Consider the following 24,037-nt stretch of genomic DNA (forward strand, 5'->3'; position numbering starts at 1 on the left):
TTGCACTAAATTATGATAATTACACTGGTGCAATTAATTTCTAATTTATTGATTATTTTTGTTTTCTTATAATATGTCCGGTTGTAATGAACAGACACAATACTTGTATAATATAATGCATGTTTCAAATCATTTATACTGCATTATCCATTTAGCTGTGTATTGCTACCAAAAATATTTTTTAGCTCCAATCTAAAAATATACTGGGTTACCAAATTGGAGACACGAAGCAATACCTTCGTAGGATGTTCCTACGGACCACTGGACTACCATAATAGTTAATGCGGCGGCGGCTTTCGAATTTCGTCTTGCTTCACCCGAAGACATCAAATTCGAACTGGGTGCACTATTAAGATTCTGCGGGACAACTTACCGCAAAGCCAGACCAAGTTTAGACTGAAAAAACACCGTCTCCGGTTTCCCTCGACATAAAAATCTCCGACAAAGACGTGACATATCAAACACGTTCCACTGACAATAGTACCCCATATGGGTTAATTCCAAATTTTGAGCTAGCATCTTGATATACCACGACAGACTATTTTGTTTGCACCGCTTCGCTTCCGCCTGCTTGCGTGTCACGACACCATTGGTTGCGTCCGAGAAAAAATAGGCTGCCCGTACTGAAAACAAACCCTTCCTATTAGAACCCAAGTGCGTATCTTTAGAAAGGGCAAAAAAAAAAAAAAAACCCTTCGCCTCTAATCAACCTTTTATTTTCTTTCGGCTTGTTTTCGATAACCTCCTCTCCTATCTCTCTTTGGCCGTCGACCCGCTAATCCAAAGCGCCGACATCCACCTCCTAATCGCCTCCACCTCGCCGATTCGGCGAATCGAATCACCTAACCGTTTTCGATCAGTGCATCTGCACCTGTTGGTTTACCTTTCCTCAAAATCCCCAAACTATCACGGAAAAAAGGGGAAAACACACACACATAATTCAAATCAACGTATCTCCCTCCAAACTACAACCGTATCTTTGTCTAGTTCGAGTTTTTCGCACCATACAAAAATCTTGTTTTGTATAAATCCAACGGCTGAATCTCCTTCTAATCGGTGCTTTTAGGTGGGTTTCTCTGCCAATAAACAGCTACTTGATCATTTCTTAGCAAAAGACTGTGCCATTCTTTTGTTCTACTTGCGTGATTTTGTCTTCACTAGTCGTTTATAATTCTAGGGTGTGGATTCTGATTCTCGTTGCCTGTCGTTGTGTCCATTCGCATCTTCTTTCATAGATCCATGGTATTTCAGCTTGATCCGGCCATTTGAACAGCTTGATAACAAACTAATTTTTTTAAGGTCCTATGGACTGAATTTGGTTTTGACTTTTGATAAACGCCTTATGTTAATTGTAATTGATCTTATCAAGCTTATCAACAGCAAATTACACACTCAAATTTTCCTTGTGTTCTTTGATATGGCACCTTTTCTTCCTCTCTCTTTTTTTTTTTTGATCTCAGGCTATGTTTAATTGCTTTTTGGCCTGTCATAGATTTTACTTCATGCTCTGTTCTTCAGTGATGGATAGCTTAACTGAGCTCTGTTCTTCAGTGATTAACTGCACAATCAAGCTTGAACTGATATTCCCTTTATTTACAATTTGATCAGGGGGTCCTCATATTGATGTGGAATGGCGTTCTACAAGAACTCAGGTAGTAGGATGGATTCTGATTACAACTTAAATGAGAAGGCAGATGAAGAACCTCTAGTGGACACTGATTTAGATGCCAATTCTAGAGAATGGAACCTAAATGAGAAAGCTGACAATACGTACTTGAATGATGGCAATGGAGAGAATGCTGTTCTTGACCCCTCGAGTAAAGCAGGGCCCTCTGACAATTGGGGTTCCACCTTCTGGAAGGAATCTTCGCCCATGGTCAGTTCAAGGGAAGAAGATATGGATGGAGGTACAGGCCATTCGGCTCTGCCAGCTGATGATATGCTCTCCGACGACTACTATGAACAGGATGGCGAAGAGCTGAGTGACTTGTACCGTGCTGGACCGAACGCACCTAGTACCTCTGGCTCAAGGCTGCCGCCTAAGTCAGCGTCTCGACAAAATCCCTCAAAGAGGTCTAGGCCATCTAAGAAGTATAGCGAGTATGAAGATGACGATGATTATGAGGATGAAGTAGATGGTACATTTATAGATACTAAAAGATAGTGAATCTTTTCAGTACAGTTACAGTGGCTGTATGTACTGACCCGACATGTATCCAAAGTTAGCCGTAACTGCCTGGGTTTTTTGATGGTTTTAATTGATTTAACTGATATCCTGGATAGTTATCCTCGAGCATTGCAGTAACATTGTCGATTTATCCACTCAATTAATACACAGCTCAACTTTTTATTTTCAGAGGATGATCCAGATGATGCTGACTTTGAGCCAGATTCTACTGAGACAGCCAAAGGTGCAACTAAGGTTGTTTTTTTCTACTCATTTCATGCCCTGGACTTTTTTGTACGCTTTGAAGTTTCTGAATTGTCAACGGCATATATATATTCGAGGAATTGATCATTACGTGTGGATTCAACATCACATGGCTATTTTGGGCATATTTGAATTCTCAGAATTTTTTATTTAAAAAAATCATGTTTTAGTTGTTTGAAATTGGTGTGGTTCCAACATGATCTTAGTTATCAGCTCACAATGGAACATAATTCAACAGCTCAACATTTTTTCTGCTTCCCTTTACAATATTAAATATTCTACTTAATTTTTAGAGCCTATTAATTTGTCTCTTGGAATCCTTCTGGTGCTCACAAATTAGCATTCAGCATTTAATGCAGTTTTATTTTTACTTTTCCTATGCTCATGGGATTATGCATTTTCCATAGGATAAACTCTCGAGTGATGATGATTTCATTAATGACGAAGAAGGAGAAGAAGGAGAAGAAGATGAAGAAATTGATATTTCAGATGATGAAGATGATTTTATTGCGACCAAGCGGCGCAAGCTTTCCAAGTCTACAAAGAAAAGGGAGAAAAAACAGCCTGTGCGTAATCAGAAAAGGCGGGGGATGTATATATCAGATGAGGAATACTCGGATGATCAGAGTGATCATGATCGTGGTCACAGCTTGAAGAAACCCCTCCACTTCCCCAAGAAAACTGTGAGCCGACCAGTTGTTTCGAGTGATGTTCCAAGAATGTCTAGTAGAGCAGCTCGAGCTTCAAAGAAGATCTCATACGTAGAAAGTGAAGAAAGTGACGACAGTAGTGAAGAGAAGTTAAAAAAGGCTCAAAAGGTCCCCCCTGTTCACCTAGAAATGATTAATTTTGTTTCATATAAATGATGACTAAGAACTGTATTACCTGTTTACGAGTACATTGATGGCGGTAGGCTAGGTAATGGATTTGACTGGAAAAATTTGCATATTTTGTATTGGAAGTGACATCTAATAAATTAGAATGTTTATGGATGCCCTTTAACATTCGAAACCCCAAATAACGAAGATTTATGACAACCTTCTACTTTTTTTTGGCATAGCGGGTTTACCAGTAACAACACCAGTCCTGATTCATATTAGAGCGGTTCAGCACTAGACTAAGTCAAGCTCTGTTAGTGTTGGTTTACTCTATTTTAGCTGTCATGTAGTTGTAGAATATCAACAATGGTTTGGAATTAGAACCCATCCCTTCAAAGAAAAGAAAAGATGAACAAAACAAAACCAAAATGGATTAAAACAAATTTCAATATAATAATGTATGATACAATTTATCACCATATAATATAATACAAAATGCAATACATTATAATATAATGTAAAAGTTTATGTTCCTTTGTTCATAAATGTTCCATAATGTTCAGAAAGAGGAACCTGAAGAGGATGATGGAGAAACTATTGAAAGGGTTCTATGGCATCAGCCAAGAGGCACTGCTGAGGAGGCTATCCGGAACAACCGACCAACTCAGCCTACTGTTCTGAGCACTTTTGCTGACTCTGACCTTGACTGGGAGGAAGTTGAATTCTACATTAAATTAAAAGGCCAGTCCTACCTTCACTGTCAATGGAAATCATATGCTGAACTTCAAACTGTAAGTCCATTTTCTGTACTCAAAAGTACCATTACTCCTTAAGAGCAGTACCTAGAGCTGCTTGGTTTTATTCTCCTGGTCTTAAGGCTCAAGACCAAGTCCGTCCTCATGTATAAAATTAACTGAATCAGAACAGTTCATGAAATATTTGGTTAGTGGTACTCGAACAGGCATGTTATTGTTTATGGTATATGACATGAGCTGACTGAAACATGATGTAGGTACTGCAATCAAATTTTTACCTAGAGCTTGCAAAGTACTGTTGTTCGTTCCTATTCATTTTTTGAAAACTAATTTAAAATGACAGCTTAGCGGATTCAAGAAAGTTTTGAACTACATGAAGAGAGTTGGTGAAGAAAGAAGGTACAAAAGGACCTTGTCACGTGAGGAGGTAATAACCATTGTGTTAGTTTCACTTGTTGTGTGAAGTACTTGTTCTAAAGAGCTTTTATCGATATGTTGCCATTTCATTTAAATAATTAAGAGCTTTTATTGATTTGTTGCCAATTTATTGGAAAAATTGAAGGGCTTTAACTAAGTTTTTGTTACATGTTGTCTGAAATTGACATTGTGTACCCTTTTTTTGGCCTTCTAGGCTGAGGTTCATGATGTAGGCAAGGAAATGGAGTTAGATCTTCTCAACAAATATAGCCAGGTTATTGTTTTTCCCTTTATTTCATGGTTTCATGAGCTGCACCTTTTTCCTGTTATTTTACTGGTTTCTCCATTTTAATGACCAAACAATATTCAGGTGGAAAGAATATTTGCAGATAGAATCAGTAGAGCTGGGGATGAAATGGTTGCGGAGTATTTAGTTAAGTGGCAAGGGCTTCCTTATGCAGAGTCAACCTGGTAAAGTCTTCTAAATTGTTCGTCAGAATCATATAGGAAAGTACAACAGTAATTATTATACAAAAATATTATTAAGCCTTTATTAGACTTTTTTTGAAATAATATAATAGAGCAGTGCTTTCAAAAGTTAAATTTCAGTCCGGCTTGCATTATCCAGATTTTTGAATATAGGATATAGCATGAGTTAATGCATGATTTATCTCATTTGTTCTCCATTGATGAGCTAACTGTTGGCCATTTCTTTCAACACAGGCACAAAATGAAACCTTATATTATTTACGTTTGTTCACTAGTTGGCATATATACTCTTTATACATTTACTTGGAGTTGACCAGTCTAATAATTTTTCAAATTTGGCTTTCAAATAGCTGGGATTACTAGCTGAGTTTTTCGTATCTTTTGTTTCAGGGAAAAGGATACTGATATTGCTTTTGCTCAAGATGCAATTGATGAGCACAAGGTACATGAAGATGAGCTCAGCTCATAAGTATATAAATTTTTGAGGCCCCAGTTGGCCATGCTTGTCTTGAGATTTAATTATTTTGTCATATGTTTGATATTGGTAGTTGATGGTTATTTATTGGTCACTTGAGATGGTTTTTCCCTACTTCTCTTTGGGATGGTGTGAAATAGAAATTTACGATATGATTTTCTAAAAAAGAAAACTGTTGATTTTTTTAGTAGATCAAATGAATTTGCTGCAAATTCCTGGACTGATATATGTTCCATTTCCTTTCAAAAATATAAGATGCGTGAGGATGCCTTGGCCGTGCAAGGAAAGACAGTTGATTCGCAGAGAAAGAAGATCAAAGGTAATTTTTTTGGTGTTCTTCCTTGATTTTCCTAATTTCATCTGCTGTTTGTTGACTTAATCTTTGTAGTCAATTTAGTCCGCCGACAAAAGGTTAGTGGAGTACAGAGCTTATCAAAGTATTAGAACCCAATAAATCCAGAACCCTAGGTCTAACACAGATGGTGATGGGCCTTGCCTCTCTGCAGAGGAATGCAGGTTCAATTCCCGCAAAAGGCATATAAAAAGAAATGAATGCCGGAGCGAATCTTATTTAATAGAAAAAAAATGCCAATAAGTTCTGTGAATTCATTCCAAAGGGAATTTATCAATGTCACATAAGATCAGCAATTACATCTGCTGTGTTTGCTTTCCATACTGAGTTTTTATTTGTTCTGATTTGGTAATAAGATCATGTGTTTGCTTCTCAGCTAGTTTGCGAAAGCTTGATGAACAACCTGGATGGCTTAAAGGAGGACAACTCCGTGATTATCAGCTTGAGGGATTGAACTTTCTTGTTAACAGGTAACTTGAGTTTTTTTTTCTTTAATTTGTTTTCGCTAATTATATGCTGTTGCTATATTTAGCTTTTTGTTCCTGTGTTGTTGAATTTTGTGCTTTCTGATACAGCTGGAGAAATGACACTAATGTGATACTAGCTGATGAAATGGGTCTAGGAAAGACTGTTCAGTCAGTTTCAATGGTGGGGTTCCTTCAGGTAAATTCCTATTGTTATGTGAATATTATAATATCTTCGTTCACTTTTCACTCTGCACTTCCTTTTTAACATTCTCCATCTTGGTTCTTGCAGAATTCCCAAGAAATTCAAGGACCATTTCTTGTTGTGGTGCCATTGTCCACACTTACAAATTGGGCCAAGGAGTTCAGGAAGTGGCTACCTGAAATGAATGTGGTAGTTTATGTTGGAAATCGTGCTAGCAGAGAGGTATGTACATATTGTTCATACCTTTATCTACTCAAATTGGCAAGTGCAGAACGTGTTCTTTGCTTAACTAGAAACATTGTTTGCTCCAAGACCCTTATATTTGAAGTTTAATTCTAAATCCTTTTTTTTTTTTTCTACTTTTGACTTGTTTTTGTTTAGCTTTAAGATAATTTACCTATAAATCTGGTTACTCCATTCTATTTGACTAATAATTTTTGGGTCTTGCAGATGTGCCAGCAATATGAGTTTTATACAACCAAGAAGAGTGGTCGACAGACAAAGTTTGATACATTAATAACTACATATGAGGTCATACTGAAGGATAAAGCTGTTTTGTCAAAGATACGGTGGAACTATCTTATGGTTGATGAAGCCCACAGACTCAAGAATTGTGAAGCATCACTCTACATAAATCTTATGGTGATGCTCATCACATACTATGATTTTATTTAAATTTTAGATGAATGTTTGAGGTTTTAATGTTGTTAGTTGGTGTTGCAGGAATTCAGCACAAAAAACAAGCTGCTTATAACTGGCACGCCATTGCAGAATAGTGTTGAAGAGTTATGGTACATACCTCTTCATGTTCCTCTTTGTGCTAGTATTTAGCAATACTGTTTTCTGCTTCTACCCTCATTTTATATTATCAACCCTAATGGTTTATTTTTCTCATCTTATTCTGTTTCCTTCTCTTGTCTGATTTTCGGTAGGGCTCTTCTCCATTTCCTTGATCATAACAAATTTCGAAGTAAAGAGGAATTTGTTGAGAGATACAAGAACCTGAGCTCTTTTGATGAAATTGAGGTATTAGGCTGTCTACTAATAGCTATTCAATGTTTCATTTCTCTTGAACTTGGGCAAAGCTCTTTGACTCCCTTGTTTTTCCTTTTAGCTTGCAAATCTGCACAGAGAATTGAGGCCTCACATCCTTAGAAGAGTCATAAAGGATGTAGAGAAATCTTTGCCTCCAAAAATTGAACGCATTCTCAGAGTTGAAATGTCTCCTCTACAGAAACAGTACCTATCATTTTCTCAATTATATATGCAATTATTGTATTTTTCTTTCGTTTTTTGATATTTATTTGTTGTGTACAAGGTATTACAAATGGATTTTGGAGCGTAATTTCCAGAACCTGAACAAGGGTGTTCGTGGCAATCAGGTGAACAATTTGGCAATTTTATGTATCTACTTGATTGTTACTAGTGATACTGTTGCTGATTTTTTATCAATTCGTTGAATGCTGTAACATGGTGTGGATATGATAATTTAATTAGCATCCCAAATAAACCCAAGTCGAACCAAAAAATGGAGGACCTTTTAAACTGTGAGAGGTAACTTTAATGTAGATATGATAATTTCTCAACTCTTCCATTATGTAGGTGTCACTCTTGAATGTTGTTGTCGAGTTAAAAAAATGCTGCAACCATCCTTTCTTGTTTGAGAGCGCTGACCATGGTTATGGCGGAGACATAAGTACCAGCGATAGTAACAAGATTGAGCGTATGGTTCTTAGCAGTGGGAAACTTGTTTTACTTGATAAACTGCTCGTTCGATTGCGCGAAACGAAGCATCGTGTACTTGTATTTTCTCAGGTTGGTTTCTTTGGTATCTGCATAGCTTATGCATTTTTGGTGGGGTTGGTTATACGAGGTTAGTTATGCCAATGCTTTTATAAGTAAATTGTCATATGACGATGTTTGGTTATTTTGTGGCATTTGTTGACATAATTATCATGAGGTTTTTCACAACAATTAGAGTGAGAAATCTCTTTTTTTGGGGGGAATTATAATATATTTTTGGTGCCAGTTTGGAATTTGATAGTTCTCGGTCATCCAACTACACTGTAAATATTTTTATCTTCTGTTTATTGTTGTTTAACTGCAATTATTTCTTGGTACAACAGATGGTTAGGATGCTGGACATATTAGCAGAGTACTTATCCCTAAGGGGTTTCCAGTTCCAGAGGCTGGATGGTAGTACTAGGGCCGATCTTCGGCACCAGGCCATGGAGCACTTCAATGCACCAGGTAGTGAAGACTTTTGCTTCCTCCTCTCCACGCGCGCTGGTGGACTTGGCATCAATCTCGCAACTGCAGATACTGTCATTATTTTCGACTCTGACTGGAATCCCCAGAATGACTTACAGGTGTTGATTTCTGCATTTGTTCTGTGTCTCCTTAGTTTTTAATTGATAGCCAAGCTTGGCAGTTGCTACCGTGGTAATATTTGCTTTTAACTCTGTGATATCATCTACCAGCCTGCTCAGGTGATCTAGTCATGGCCTGAGAAACTGAAATATTTATGCTTGTATGATATTGGTAGTTCAGATTTTAGGGCGAATAAGCAGTAAGCATATACCAAACAATTGTGCTGTCTCTTTATGTTTTGCTTTGATGTCATTGTTCTTGGCCTATCAGTATGCATTGAAAATGCTTTGTTTCTCTGAAGTTAAATCAAGAGTCTTTTGTTGGGACCATCTGTGTATTCTCTTTTTAATCAACTAAATTAGTTTTGTTAGGTAGCCACCTCATCGGTGCTCATGGTTAATATCTAAAAGAAGAGCACCTGATCTTCTCTGAAGTTAAATCAAGAGTCTTTTGTTGGGACCATCTGTGTATTCTCTTTTTAATCAACTAAATTAGTTTTGTTAGGTAGCCACCTCATTGGTGCTTAATGTCATGGTTAATATCTAAAAGAAGAGCACCTGATCTACCCTTGAGCCTTCCATTCCAACCCATACAAATTGCAAGAATTAAGTATTTGAGCTTTTTGTAATCTCTTTAATGTCTCATAGGCAATGAGTAGGGCACATAGGATTGGTCAGCAAGATACTGTAAACATCTATCGTTTTGTGACTAGCAAGAGCGTTGAAGAAGATATCTTGGAGCGTGCTAAGCAGAAAATGGCAAGGCTTCCCTTTATGCATTACAACAACTTTATTAGCAGAATTTTTTTTTTAAAGTCCTTTTTTTTTTTTTTCCGGTTGAAGGTTCTTGATCACCTAGTAATTCAGAAGCTTAATGCTGAGGGTAGGCTTGAGAAGAAGGAGAATAAAAAAGGCAACTCGATGTTTGATAAGGCAAGTTGAGCTCCAGTGTTTCTTTCGTTTACATCCTCATCAATTTATACTTGCAAACATTTGCTAAAAGAGATCCAAAGCCATTGTGAAGATCAAGCTAGCTAAGTTGTTAGATATGAACTGGTTCAGGTTATACTAGAGCACGAATGGCTTAGTCCTTTGTTAAAATAATTGCCTGCTTGACATGAGCATCTGGTACCATTTTGACAAGCAAAACCTATCATCCTATGGTTTATATTGTCTGGCGATTGGATAAGCAGTTCAGGAGAAAATTGTCTCATCGCGGGTGAAGTAAATGAACTTAAATCAACAAGATTACTCAATAGATTCAACAGTCATGCTTGGTCAACTTATTTTAATCAGTTTGTTTTGCATTTGCAATCATTACATCATGAATTAACTTGGTTGAATACCTGAGCTGATAAGCTTAACAACCATCTTTGTAAGCTTTTAGATTTCTTGCTGACTTTCTGAATGCAGAATGAACTTTCTGCAATTTTGAGGTTTGGAGCTGAGGAGTTGTTTAAGGAGGAGAAGAATGATGAGGACAGTAAGAAACAACTGGAAAGCATGGATATTGATGAAATTCTTGAGAGGGCTGAAAAGATTGAAACAAAAAGTGCTGAAGGGGAGGCTGGAAGTGAACTGCTAAGTGCTTTCAAGGCAAGTAGTGTTTTCAACCTTCACTATGCAAATTTTATATAACACTTTTTTTTGAGAATCACAGGTACCACCTGATCAGGACCAAATGTCTTTCTAATTTCCACACAAACATCTCTAATGTGAAGCTTTATTGTATGTTAATTGAGGAACTCTTAAGTAACAGACATGAATAAAGTTTCTTCACTGCAGGATAATTCCCTCAATGGATAATCTTAGTAAACTTTTTTTTTGTCAAATGGGATAATCTTACTTTGTAACAGATAAGAATAAAGTGTCAGATTCTTTTTGTTTGGTTTTAGGTTGCCAACTTTTGCAGTGCTGAAGATGATGCCACATTCTGGAGTAGGTTGATACAACCAGGACCTGTTGAGCATGCTGATGTAAGAATTAAGCCAAAATAATTGTAAATTGTTGTCAAATGAGAGTACTTATAGATACCTGGGAGCTGTGCCATACTGGTACTGCCATATCCAGGACCTCATATTACTGGCTTCTACATATAACTACTATTGTCTTGTTTTAGGATGAAGTACAGCTCTTTAAATTGCTAAACGAGGCATATATTTGGTCTGAGTTACTATGTACTGAAATTAAGAAAAATGTATGTACTGAAATTGTGCTGAAGCCTAAAGTGTTAATTAAGAAAAGACGCAAATGAATTATGTTGGATCCCATTTCTTAAGCTTGTGCTGAAATTCAAGACAGGGAAAAGAAAAAAAGAAAAAAAATTGTGCTGAAACTATGACTTGAAATATTTGATCTTTTATTATGTACTGTAATTGTATTTGCTGGATCCTATACCTAAAATGAAGGATCACAAAAGTGTTTTACTGCCAGGTCCTCTACCACTGTTTTTCCAAACCGTTTTGCTTTGTCCTCCAACTCTCAACTGAAGTTAAGAATGGTTCTATCTAAGGTGTCATTCAAGGTAAGTACCCTTTCTGACTGCTTTTCGCATTGATGCTTCAGGAAATTTTGGCGCCTCGAGCTGCAAGAAACAACCGAAGTTATGTTGAAAATGACCCACCTGAAAAACCCACTGGCAGGAAGAGTAAGAATAGCGAATTTAGAGAGAAGCCAAAGAGGCGATCTGCCAGGGTTGCTGATGCTTCGTTTTCATCTGCGCCTTTTATTGAGGGAGCTTCTGCACACGTGAGGGATTGGTCTTTTGGCAACCTGACAAAGAAAGATGCATCCCACTTTGTTCGCGCAGTAATGCCTCTTAACTTTTTTTTTTGAAATGTGTAATTGCTTTATTCTATCGGTTGTTGCTTTTGTAACTTCACATCCACTAGAGTCATTCATTCGTGTGCATCCTCTGGGCTGTTGATTGTGAATAAAGAAACTGCCGCACCCCCTTAAATTCTAGCAGTGTGTTCAGTGGTTTGGATTTCCCGGACTGCCCATTTTAAACCATGAGTATTCTAGAATATCAGACTCACTTCAGAATTTTCCAGGCTGCCCATTTCAAAATGTTGTACTGTACTATTTTAACCAGCTTAAAATCATGTATCTTTTTTCATTTATCTGTCAGTAGCTTTCTTTATCATTTTACAGAAAAGTTCAACTAATCATGTTTATAACCGTGGCCTGTCTGCTGGCCCCATGCTTCTTTGTTTTATTTGTTTCTTATTTTTCTTTAATTTTTCAGAGTTCTTATTTGTAGTATGCATGCAGGTCAAGAAATTTGGCAATCCAAGTCAAATAGACTTAATTGTGGCTGAAGCTGGGGGTGTAGTCGAAACTGCCCCTCCAGAGGCTCAGATTGAACTATTGGACTTGCTTATTGATGGTTGCCAAGAAGCAACCAAAGAAAATACAGATGTAAAGGTATGCATATTTCTCAATTCTAGTTGACATTTTAATGCCTTTGTGTAGGAAACAATGTTGACCCAACCCCACCTAGTTTTGACTGATTTGATGTGCTAGCAAGTCGGGTTTAGTTCAACAGGTTTGAACTTGACCCTATTACCTATGCTGCTGCTGTATGATGTCTGTTAATGTGCCTCATTGTTTTGATCTATTAGTTGACTCAAGAGACTAATTGGTACTCAAGGGAGGTGTCCAGGTTGAGATTTCTTGTAGGACGGAACTATCTAATTATCTTGCTGGCCTCAAGTCTGTCTCAATCCATTATCAGCTTTCTTTCAAGTGTTTTGATTGCTTGTTCTTACAAATCTCCTTGATATTTTTGTTATGCAGGGAACTTTGTTGGATTTCTTTGGTGTCCCTGTCAAAGCCTACGAAATGCTAGTCCGATTGGAGGAGCTTCAGCTTTTGGCAAAGCGTGTTGCTCGGTATAAAGATCCAGTCACCCAGTTCAGGTTGATGATACAACACAAAACTCCCCAATGGTCAAAAAGTTGTGGGTGGACCTCAAGTAAGTGCTGTCACCACTTCCTTTTTGAATCACCCTTGATTTTTTTAGTATTGTTCTGCATTACCAATTATTTTTCTGGTACTTGCAGATGAAATTGAAAAATGTATATTCTCAATATTCAAAACACTATTTTGTCTATACAGTATAGTTTTGACCATTCCATTAAGCCATATCAATATTTATCTAGGAGGGTATTAAGACTGGAATTCTTTGATAGAGCTGCTACTTCTCCTACCCCAGTGTTTTTCATCAGAAGTATATTAACAATGTCCAAACTACCTACCCCAGTGTTTTTCATCAGAAGTATATTAACAATGTCCAAACTACTTGATTTTGCAAGTAAAAATGGATTAAACCCTTATTTCACTATAGTTCGAAATTTGTTATTGCCAATTTAATAGCAACTCAGAAATTCAGAGGTTTCACTTTAGGGAAAGTGTACTTGGCTGGTCTAAGTCTGATTATGGCTTCCCGGACCTGACTGGCCTAAATAGCACCCTTAGAGTGGGATTTTGAATTTAATTGAAGTGCTGAAGAAATTATTGTCAATTCCCATTCTGGTACTTTGCTGTTCTAGTACTTATTATTGAAAAAACAATTGTAGTTGATGATGCTAGGTTGCTCTTGGGCATACATTATCATGGATATGGAAATTGGGAGAAGATAAGGCTGGATTCCCGGCTCAAGTTGACGAAGAAAATTGCTCCAGCAACACTAGGAGACCGTGAGACATTTTTGCCTCGCGCTCCTAACTTAGATAACCGTGCCAGTGCTCTCCTCCTGAAGGTATTTTGTTCTTTTTTTTCATCTCAATTCGTGTAGAGAAGATTCTCTTATTGTAGAATTATGAAAATGCTAGCTAACTACTATGTGTCACAACCTTAAAATAAGTAATTATTGTTAAGTAAATTTTTTTTTTTTTTTAAAACCGGATAGTAATTGTTAAGTAAAATCAAATTCTAATTGTAAGTGGATGATTTTGAGCAATGTTGGCACCTGGAGGAGACAATAAAAAAATCTTAGAATAACAAATAATAATAATAATCACAGTAGCAATAATTTAAATATAAATGTTAATGTTAATAATAAGAGGGTATGGATATCAATGATTTTTTGTTATTTTCCATTTTTTATCAATAACAGAGAACACAGATAATATAGTATGTTATAACAAGGATTGAAATGACACCATATTAAAATTACAATAGTTGCAGTAATAGTAATAATTAAAATGCACCCTCCCTTTTGTTATAACAAGGTTAAAATGCACCCTCACTTTTGTGCTCCTAATGTGCACCCTCCCCTCATATCTTCATTTTCAAAGTTCAAATAGTCGATTTGAACCTTCCAACGTGTTCTTGATATTAAAATGTGTTTGGAGACCAAATTTTACATTTTTTGGAAATTTTTTACTATTTTTTCAGAATTTTTGATTAAACTAAACAATAATAAAAAATTCAGCAAAGTGATGATTTTCAAAAATTCTGAAAAAATAGTAAAAAAATTCCAAAAAATGTAAAATTTGGTCTCCAAGCACATTTTAATATCAAGAACACGTTGGATGTTTCGAATCGACTATTTGAACTTTGAAAATGAAGATATGAGGAGAGGGTGCACGTTAGGAGCACAAAAGGGAGGGTGCATTTTAACCCTCCTCTAATATAAAATAGTAATATACTTACTCCTTTTTGCCTTTCTTTTGCATTCTCAGTTCTGTTTACGAATATTGCCTCTTTCTGTACTAGTTAATTTTGTTATATCTACTATGCATGGAGATTATAGCTCTTCCTCATTAATTACAACTTTATTTTCAAAGTGTGTGCTAGTGTTTTTTTTCCCTTTGGTGTTGTGTCTTCTGTTTATTAGCTCTTATTACACTGAATTTCTCTTTCCTTTATAAATGGAGTATTCAACTTTTAGTCATGAAGCAAACTTTTTCAGGAATTTGCAAAAACTACCAATAACAATAGTAAGGATAAAGCAAAGGGTGGTTCTCGCAAAGGGGCTAAGGCTGAAACCATGAATTCATCAAGGGTTTCAAATGGGCGACTCAAGGAGAGCTTAAAACCTGAATCGTCTAGGAGGAGTTCTAGGTTAAACAATAACGAGAACAATAAACATGAGTCAGAAGAGCCAGAGGTGAAAGAGGAAGGTGAGATATCGGATTCTGAACCTGAGGTCAGGTATCGCCAGAATAAAGAGGATAAATGGAGGGAATGGTGTGCTGATGTAATGGCGGACGAAGAAGAAACACTGAAGCGCCTCGAGAGGTTACAGACTACTAGTGTAGATCTCCCCAAGGAAAAGGTTTGGTCTATTAATTTTTTTTTCCTGGACTTGCGTGTATTCATTTGGTAATTAATGTGGTTTAATGTCTTACATTGGTCTGTCTTTGTTCATTTTGGTACATCTAGGTTCTTTCTAGGATTAGAAAGTACATACAGCTTATTGGGACAAAGATTGATAGTGTTGTGCAGCAACACGGGGCATCCTACAAGCAAAACAGTGAGTTCAACACAATTATTTCCATTTGCTGAACAATATATTTACTGTTTCTTCTTGTACTGTTAAAAATATTGATTGCTTATAACAGAAGTTAGTCCCTTGGTGAGGGGGTTACAATGGCTTGAAATCAACTTTTTGAGGGTTCAATGAACCGTTCAGTATATTTACTCTCATTGGCATCCTGAGATCCAGGTTTATGTCAAGGGTTTTTAGCCTCTGTTCAATCTGATGAAAAACCAAGCATTAAATAGAAAAATTATTGTACAAATGCTCTAATCAACCAGGAAATTCTCCTCAACATGTTTGTTTGTACTCCTTTACTGGGACAAGACCAGACTGGCACGACAAAATCAAAGTCTCTGTTTGATGGACTTTTGTTTGGAAATCTCTTGATTTATTTTATTAATACACCTTAGGGATGACAACGAGATTGTGGAACTATGTCTCGTTATACTCTAACTTAACTGGAGAAAGGCTGCATGACATCTATTCCAAGGTCAAGGAGGATCAAGCTGAAGGAGGGGCTGGCCCATCCCATTATAACGGCGATGGAACTCAGTTCCAGACTTTTAATAGGAGGAAACGTCAGTTCAACCAGAATTCAGCGGCAATGACAGATGGTGCTTTCCAGAGGAATCAAAACCAAAATGCTGGTGTGTCAGAGGCCTGGAAGAGGCGAAGAAGATCGGACTCATTAATGGATTCAAATGCGCTGCAACCACCGTTGAATTTGGTTTACCCGTCAGTTGCTATGAATAATGGGAGTAGAATACCAGAGCCTAGCAACTCGGCTGGTATACTGGGGTGGGCCCCATCTGCAGAGCGACCGAGGCTCGGCAATGAAAGGCCCAAGAGAATGCATCAAGGCCGATTTAATCCAGTACAGGGCCCCCTGTTATAGAGAGCAATCTGCATTTTTAATTGCTGAAGGGAACCGAGGTTCTTACTGATCTGAATTTAGTTCAAGCGTACCTGTTCCTTTGAAAGATCATGTACTGGCATATGATCTGGTGCACTGTCATGTTGGATGGTGGTTAAATGATGGTGCAGACACTGAATAGCTTCGTCTGAATTATGTTGGAGACAGAAGAAATAATTGCAAGTTTTGTCAAGTTAGCTCAGTAATATCTATACAAAGTGGAAGAGCCATTTTCTGGTTTTAGGCACTACTTGTACTCATTAAAATCAACAACATTGTTCATTACATGTAACTACTTTTTTATATTCAATATATAAACAGTTCTTCAGAAAATAGTTTCTCATTTACATCTTGTACTAGTTCTGTTTTCATAATGTCTGAGGTTTTGGTGGTCAAGAATATATGTGGTGATTGCGAAGAATTGTGCAGAAACCAAGCTGGGTAAAAGTAACCATGGTGTAATTTGTTTTGGTAAATAAAAATGACAATTGATAATGGTTGGGCATTAATTACAACCCTAGTGAGGCCATGTTATTTGTATCTCCTAGCAGGTGACGAACGTCCGATTTTTTTTTTTTTTTTTTTTTTTTTGCAACATTTAAAACAAAATTTAGATCTCAGAAAGTAGCATGGATATGCTGAAAAACAGCATCCGGGAAACGGACGCCTTGAACGACTGTATCTGAAGGAACGTGCTGGTAAAAAGTGTCCAGTAGCCAGAGGAGGCAGCAAGTGGAAATTGTGTGCAGCGCGAGAGATCGGGGACATTGGGATTTTTGTCAGGGAGGTAAAAAACTAGTGAATTGGATTTAAATAGCTAATTGGATTCAAACTCATTAACTAATTGAATACTAGATAAAAAATAATACTTTAACTTATAATTTTCAATGCTCTTACTTGTGATTCTCTAACTTATAATTATAATTATCAATCATAATTTAATTATTTTAATTTTAGCTCTAAATTTAATCCAAAATACAAATTAAAATTCTAGAGGGGTGCAAAAAGAATTCCAGTGAGGAGCAAAGTCGGTCGAAACCGGCAAATAACCATAAAAATTCAAAATCCAGGGGGGCAACCGCCTCCCAAGCTTTATAGTTCGACCTTTATATCTGATGATTCCTTGGTGCTTTGATAAATTGTGGTTGAGATGCTATGATCTTCAGTATTTGAGTTGTCAACTTGTCATCCTTGATTTGTTTTAACAATCCTTCAATCCATGCATCACCATTGTCCATTGAGCTGCTATGCATAGGCTTGTAGAGTTGAATAAGATAATTTTTGAGTAATTCATTGACAATTTTCTCAATTTCTAACCTCTGAAAATAGGAAGATCTATAGGGCCTTAAATTCACAGGTTTTTGCGTAATCTTGTAAAGGTAGCCTGTGAAGGTAGCTCGGTAGGTTCCTCAAACAGTTCTTGGTACTTAAAATTTGCTGTAAAAGAGAATTACTGACCTCATCTTCTTGTTTTACCTATCCTTCAAGGTTGAATAGATGGGCTATTATCACTTAACTTCCTTTTATTTTCTCTCTCTAGGAGCTGTAACCTCCTCTACTGTAAGATTAAAGGATCACCCTTATACTTCATCGTCATGCTTCTCTATTTCCAATCTATGGTCATGGGATCAAACCAGTCAATCCCCAATATTAATTAAACCATAGACAGGCACATCAAGGACTCTTTAGGTCTGCCTCAAATTCATGTTGTTGTAATTGAAAATTCAAATTTTACTCTCTAGGCCCAAAATCTGCAATAATACCTCCTCCTAGGCCCAAAATCCAAATACCGAACCCGTACAAGCTTGAGCCTACCTCAGGCCCAATGATGTCCTGAGTCACCGTGATCCGTGAATAGTTCGCATTAAGATTCGTGCAACGCAGCGTGGATCGGAGGCATTAATCGCTATGCTTTGTAAGCGAGAATTCGTGTCATTGCACTGGTGCGACGCCAAACATGCGTCATCGGTCCCCTTGGCGTGCTGAGAGCGAAATTAAAACCGACTCTCTAAAGTCTCTGTGGTAACTCAAATTTTGAGTTTGGATACGGACTGTGTGAACCCCTTTAATGTTCGTGCCATAGCAGATCCAACGGTCGAGATCCAAATTCAAAATTTGAGTTACCTAAGGTACATGAATTGTGGTTTTCCAAAAATATAACAGCACTAAAAGCACCACAACTTTTTCTCTTTCTTCTCGTTTCGTCTCTCACGGTTTAACCAAATTCATATCCCGTGTACGGTGTACCCCGAGCTTCTTTTTTTTTTACTCGTTTCTTCCCCTTTCGGTTCCTTCCTCCTCCATCTCTCCTTACCTCCCAATCAAGCTACGCAATTCATAGTTTCATACCATATCCGATCAATTTTATTTTTCAATTAAACATCTTTGATCAGCTAACTTGTAGCTAATTTCCATGGAATCGAGCAGCGGGAAGAAACCGCAATACTACCACCACCATCACAATTACAACAATCACCAGCCTCACATGGCGCGATCGCTGACGTATCATCACCGCTCCACGAGCGCCACCGCTGGAAAGCCCACCTGGCGGCGGCTTCTGGCCGACGAACCGCCACGTCAGCGCAAGCCTCAGCCCGTCGTGCTGTACTTCACCTCTCTACGAGGAATTAGACGTACTTTTGAGGATTGTCGCGCTGTCAGAGCGATTTTGCGTGGTTTTCGCGTAGCGGTCGATGAAAAGGACCTCTCCATGGATTCTTCCTTCCGAACTGAGCTTCAGAACCTCCTTAGATCGTACGGCCGGTAAGATGATTCTTTTCTTTTGTGTAATATTTCATCGATTTCCTTTTTCATGAATTGAATTGGAATAAAATTTCTGCTTTTTGATGGAATTAGCCTCAAATGATCGAATTTAAAAAATAAGGGCAATTCTTTACAAAGGTTCATTTAATCAGGAAGTGACACTGTATAATGAGATCAGAAATATAAGATATTAGAATTGCTGGTAGAATTCAAGTTCTCATTCTAGGAGCTTTCTTACTCTCACGAAAAATTGATGTCTGAGTGACATTTATGCTTCAAGTAAGCTGAAGCTTGGTGTTTATGCTTTAATTTGCTTCTCTGGAGTTGATCATCAATAGAATACTCAGTTTGAAATTAGTTTTGATCTTTGGCAATTTGAAGTGCTTCAAATATATCTCATTAAGAACTTTCACTGTGCAATTTTATTATCTTATTAGTTTGAAAAGGTCTAATAAACTGTTTCTAACTTGAAACTTATTCAATTCATCTCATCACAGGCCCGTCTCCCTACCTCAACTATTTGTGGATGGCAAACTGATAGGTGGTGCTGACGAGGTGAAACACTTGCATGAAACTGGAGAGCTCCAGAAGGTTCTAGAAGGTGCAGCTGGTCAAGACCCGGCCTATGTCTGTAGCAGTTGTGGTGGGGACCGCTTCGTGCCTTGCAGGGTCTGCAGTGGAAGCCGGAAAATCTTTTGCGAGGAAGAATTGGAGGGTCGATGGCGTCGATGTGAGAGCTGTAATGAGAACGGTCTTGTACGATGCCCTGGTTGTTGCTTATCTTAGAGTCCTATTTGTTAAATTTACCAAAAAAAAAGTAAAAAAGAAAAGAGTATAGAGAAGAATTGTAAAATTAATTTTGATTTTTTTTTTTAATTTCCTGTTGGAACCAAGATGCAATTTTTATTTGTGCTTGGTTGATTATTTTTAGAAATGTATGGTAACTACCAATTTATGGCTGTTGTTTGGAGGATAAGAACATGGTGGTTCTTTTTTTCTTAATTTGTACATAAGTGTGTTACTGTGATGATTAAAAGACAGGTTTTGTCAAACTTTAGTTGGATTTGTACTGAAATGCTACGACTAATGTATTAGATGATACGTTGCAATCTTGCATTTGGATTTTGGCATTTGGATTCAATTGTCTTTTAGGGTTCCTTTTCTCATATTTGAATTTTGGCATTTGGATTCAATTGTCTTTTAGGGTTCCTTTTCTCATATTTTTCCAGCTTTTGTCATCCAGCTTTTGTCATCTTTCCGTATTTTCTTGTAGGTCTTCTTATTTTTTATGAGCTCCGATGGACATCGGTCGTACTTTTGGGTTCGATGGGTACCAGAGCTGTCCGATTCGCTTTAAAATTCGAGCGCATGAAACTTAGAGCGGGCGCGAACTAATCTTAAAAGCGCATCGGGCCCAAAAGTAAGTTTGATGCCCATTGTTCTAATTGGTTTGTGTGTAAATGGTTAACACGATTTGAGAATTGGCATATGCAATTATGCATCTATGTCAAAGAAGTTCTGAAACTAGCAGTTTAAGTCTCTGAACGTGGCCAAGATAACTTGAAAGTTTTGGAGTTTGTTTTTTACTGACAACTAAATGTAGCTGTTGAATAATAGTTTCGTATGATCGTATCTTCGTTTTGTTGATTTGTCGAATTATATTTTAATTCTACTTTGGTCAAACAAGGGGAAATTTGATTCTGTTTCTATTTGCTGTATCTTGATACTGCTGCTAGTGTTTTAATTAGATGATGTATTTTAATTGCTTGGAATAAAGTATGTCTACAATTATTTTTCTGAAAGAATCATTCAACAATTATCGGTTTTGTCAAGTTATCATGACTTCGAATTGAAGTACCGTAATCATTTTATTATATCTCTTATCAAGTGGACGCTTTTGTTACGCAAAGTTAGCCCACAAATAAAGAATAACAATTGGTTGTATCTTAATATACTTTTTGTGTATCTTTGTTGCGGTGCTTTCGAATGTCTTTTGTGCCTGTTTTACCTTTACTTTTTGAAAACTAATAGAACAATCAAGAGTGAGGCTATGGTAATTTGCAATTTGTGGATTGTGCATTGAATTCATATCTTTATTTTTAAAATCTAAATAGTTAATTTGAACTGCTCAACATTATTATCATATAAATATATTTTTAGAGATCAAATTTTATATTTTTTGAAAACTTTTTCTTTTTCTTTTAGACAATTAGAAAATCACTTGATCTAAAAATTCTGAACCATATGAAAGTAGTGTTTTTCTCACAAAAAAAATAGTAAAACAATTTCAAAAAATATAAAATTTGGTCTCCAAATATTTTTTCATATGATAATAGTATTAAGTGGTTCAGATCGATTATTTAGACTTAAAAAAATAAAATATGAATCCAATGCACTAAACGATCCGCACATTGCAAAGTACCATTGCCTCACTCAACAATCAAAATAAATTTTTCAAAAAAGCACAATCGCTGGATATTATTTAACTGCTCGCTTTTAAAAGCTTGTGATATCTCTCGGGTTTATTTTGATGGACATAAAGCATGGAAAATAATGCATCGAAATCAATCAAATAGTTTGTGTTTACAAATATCTTGATGTCTATGTAATTGAAGAAGCTTCTAGGGGGTACGTAGAGTAATAAAATAATTCAAATCTAATCTTGCAGTATTCCTTTTTTTTTTCCTTGGGATTTTTTATGTGAATATTTTATGTACAAAATGGACATACTTAAAAACCTTATCTTTTTCTCGTAACACAATAATTAATTTGCATGCATTAATTTTATCGGTTCCAGCGTCCGTTATTTTATTTTTTTGGAATTTTTATGTACATATTTTATTTACAAAATGGACATACTTAAAAATCTTATATTTTTTCCGTATGACAATAATTAATTTGCATGCATTAGCTTTTTGGGTTCCAGAGTCCATTATTTTTCTTTTATTATTTTCTTAAGCTAACAAACTATTGACAACAAAAAGTATTGGGTCAAAAGTTCAATAAAAATATTAATACTACATTTTCAAATATTGATTAATTTGATCTTGAGAATAAAAATAAATAAATTATCCAGTGCATTGTGCTTCTACGCGGAAATGTTATAACATGCCTGAAAGACTAGGTCCAAAACCTCGCATTTATTCGTCTTAAACAATTCATTATTGGTAGCGAGCATGTATTGCACACTTTAGTTAATACTATAATTAATAAAATATAAATCTATTATATTCATTATGTTTAGTTACAATGGTCTCAAAAGAAAAATGAAAAAAAAGAGCATGCATTTGTAGCCGAGCATGCATACGTTTAGTTACATCTTTAGTTGCTTGTAAACGTGTTGCATATGCACAATCTTTATAAGACTATTCTAATTTCATCTGAAGAAATGTACTCAATCTATTAGATTGTTTTGACTTTCAAATTTCCAAAATTGTACTTTAGGTAGTATGGCACATTACAGTAACCTGCTGATACTATTTTGGTATTTGCATGGCAATAAAAATTGCAATGCACCCACACACATTCTTCAATGTTTAGGTACAGAGGTATATATAACTGATAGTAAAGCCTATAGGTCTCATGTATTTTATCATACCAATGTTAAATTACCGGTACAGTGGTATAGATAACTGATGGTAAAGCCTATAGGTCTCATGTATTTTATCATTCACATTGCCATGTGCAAGGGGTTTTGATGGGCAATTTGGTCTGGTGCCGGGTCCAAGCCATTCGATCAGCATCGAAATTTGTGTGTTCGGTTTAGATTAATGGGACAGTTAATAATATAAATCTACCGCGTGAATCTCGAGGCCAATTGAATGGCTTAGATTGCTTGTAATATAAATCCACTGCGTGAATCTCAAGGCAGTTGACCCTTACCAGAATAGTGGAGCAGTGGTAATGCATACTGATACCAGCAGGAAATGGTACCAGTATGTCTTGGCAGACATATAATATTTTTCCAATTTATTAAAACAGGTTAGAGAGCTACATAAGAGCACTGTACTGGAAGCTGTTTTGAGAAATAATACTTCAGATCAGAAATGCAGAAGGAAACATGCACAAAGTCTCGACACTAGGCAAAGTAAGTCATCTAAACATAATGTCTCCTTCGTCATTGTTGGGAACAGTTTCATGTTTGACTCATATGAAAAATTTGAAGTATCATCTATAGCCTGCAAAGGGAGAAGATATTGTTGGAATTAATTTCAATTAATTACAACATATGTGGGCTTATATGTAATATAAATATATATTGAATAATAGACTGTCAAAATTAGACCCGTTATGAAGTGATCAAATTAAGTATTATTTATCGGGTTCAATATGTGTCATGAGAAATGGGGCCTTTAATGTGTAGAATGCGTATTAATAACTTTATGATTTAGTGATGGTCTAAATTATATAAAGTTTGGTAATAATACATTTATGCTATTGGTCCCTGGGGAACACAATCAAATATGGCAATGTTCCGTAAATAAGAAAATACTCAATAAGGCAAGTTCTGAATTCAGACCCACTAAGGATCCAATAAGATTTAATTAATTAATTAATTAATTAAATAAAGGCTAAAGGCGCCTATATCCTGTTTAATAATTTTATGGCGCCTATTGAAGGAGACTCTGCCTTTCTCTCTCTACTCTCTCTCTCTAAAGAAAACTGAAAAGAGATTAATATAGAGTGATTAAGAAGAGGAGTTTAAGTTCAGAACTTGAATCGGGTATTGGGTATCTCTCCTTGTGAAGAACGGAACGTTGCTACTGCCGCCTCTCTCGATCTCTCCATCGGACTTGAGAGGGATTGCTAGTAAATCTAAAGGCTTCCGGTGATCAACGGTGATTGTGCATCTCTGGAAGACCATGGCTACCGATTAAGGTAACTTTAAATTTCAGATTATGGTTCACTAGAGGATCGTGGCATATCTAGGGTTTATATATGTAATACGATTCTGCATAAAATTAAATCCAACAAGTAGTATCAGAGCCTACTCTAGTTGAACCGGTTAATTTCCGCATAAGATTTCAGAAATAAATTTTATTTGGAATTTTCGGAAATTTTGGTTTTCTGCAAAACTGCGCTATTCTGGTTTTCTGATG

At 36.5% G+C, this 24,037-nt stretch overlaps 2 protein-coding genes across 2 annotated transcripts; both read left to right on the plus strand.

Moving 5' to 3' along the window:
• The first annotated feature begins 636 nt into the window (after positions 1-636).
• Positions 637-16,508, plus strand: CHR5 (chromatin remodeling 5). Its single transcript, XM_078315469.1, has 31 exons — positions 637-1,066; positions 1,609-2,138; positions 2,358-2,422; positions 2,839-3,249; positions 3,813-4,040; positions 4,348-4,431; positions 4,636-4,695; positions 4,792-4,892; positions 5,301-5,352; positions 5,641-5,704; positions 6,114-6,207; positions 6,313-6,400; positions 6,494-6,628; positions 6,857-7,048; positions 7,130-7,197; positions 7,339-7,432; positions 7,521-7,645; positions 7,725-7,788; positions 8,009-8,221; positions 8,533-8,775; positions 9,424-9,534; positions 9,619-9,708; positions 10,189-10,371; positions 10,671-10,751; positions 11,341-11,583; positions 12,049-12,201; positions 12,574-12,751; positions 13,356-13,537; positions 14,693-15,058; positions 15,166-15,256; positions 15,673-16,508. Exons 2-31 carry the CDS (start codon positions 1,631-1,633, stop codon positions 16,155-16,157), a joined length of 5,052 nt encoding a protein of 1,683 aa, XP_078171595.1. The 5' UTR covers positions 637-1,066; positions 1,609-1,630; the 3' UTR covers positions 16,158-16,508.
• Positions 16,509-18,356: 1,848 nt separating this feature from the next.
• Positions 18,357-19,768, plus strand: LOC144565656 (uncharacterized protein At5g39865-like). Its single transcript, XM_078315473.1, has 2 exons — positions 18,357-18,938; positions 19,436-19,768. The coding sequence occupies exons 1-2, from the start codon at positions 18,589-18,591 to the stop codon at positions 19,722-19,724; spliced, it is 639 nt and encodes a 212-aa protein (XP_078171599.1). The 5' UTR covers positions 18,357-18,588; the 3' UTR covers positions 19,725-19,768.
• The last annotated feature ends 4,269 nt before the right edge of the window (positions 19,769-24,037 follow it).

Source organism: Carex rostrata, chromosome 14, assembly GCF_964058835.1.
Source record: "Carex rostrata chromosome 14, lpCarRost1.2, whole genome shotgun sequence".
NCBI classification, from domain to species: Eukaryota; Viridiplantae; Streptophyta; class Magnoliopsida; order Poales; family Cyperaceae; genus Carex; species Carex rostrata.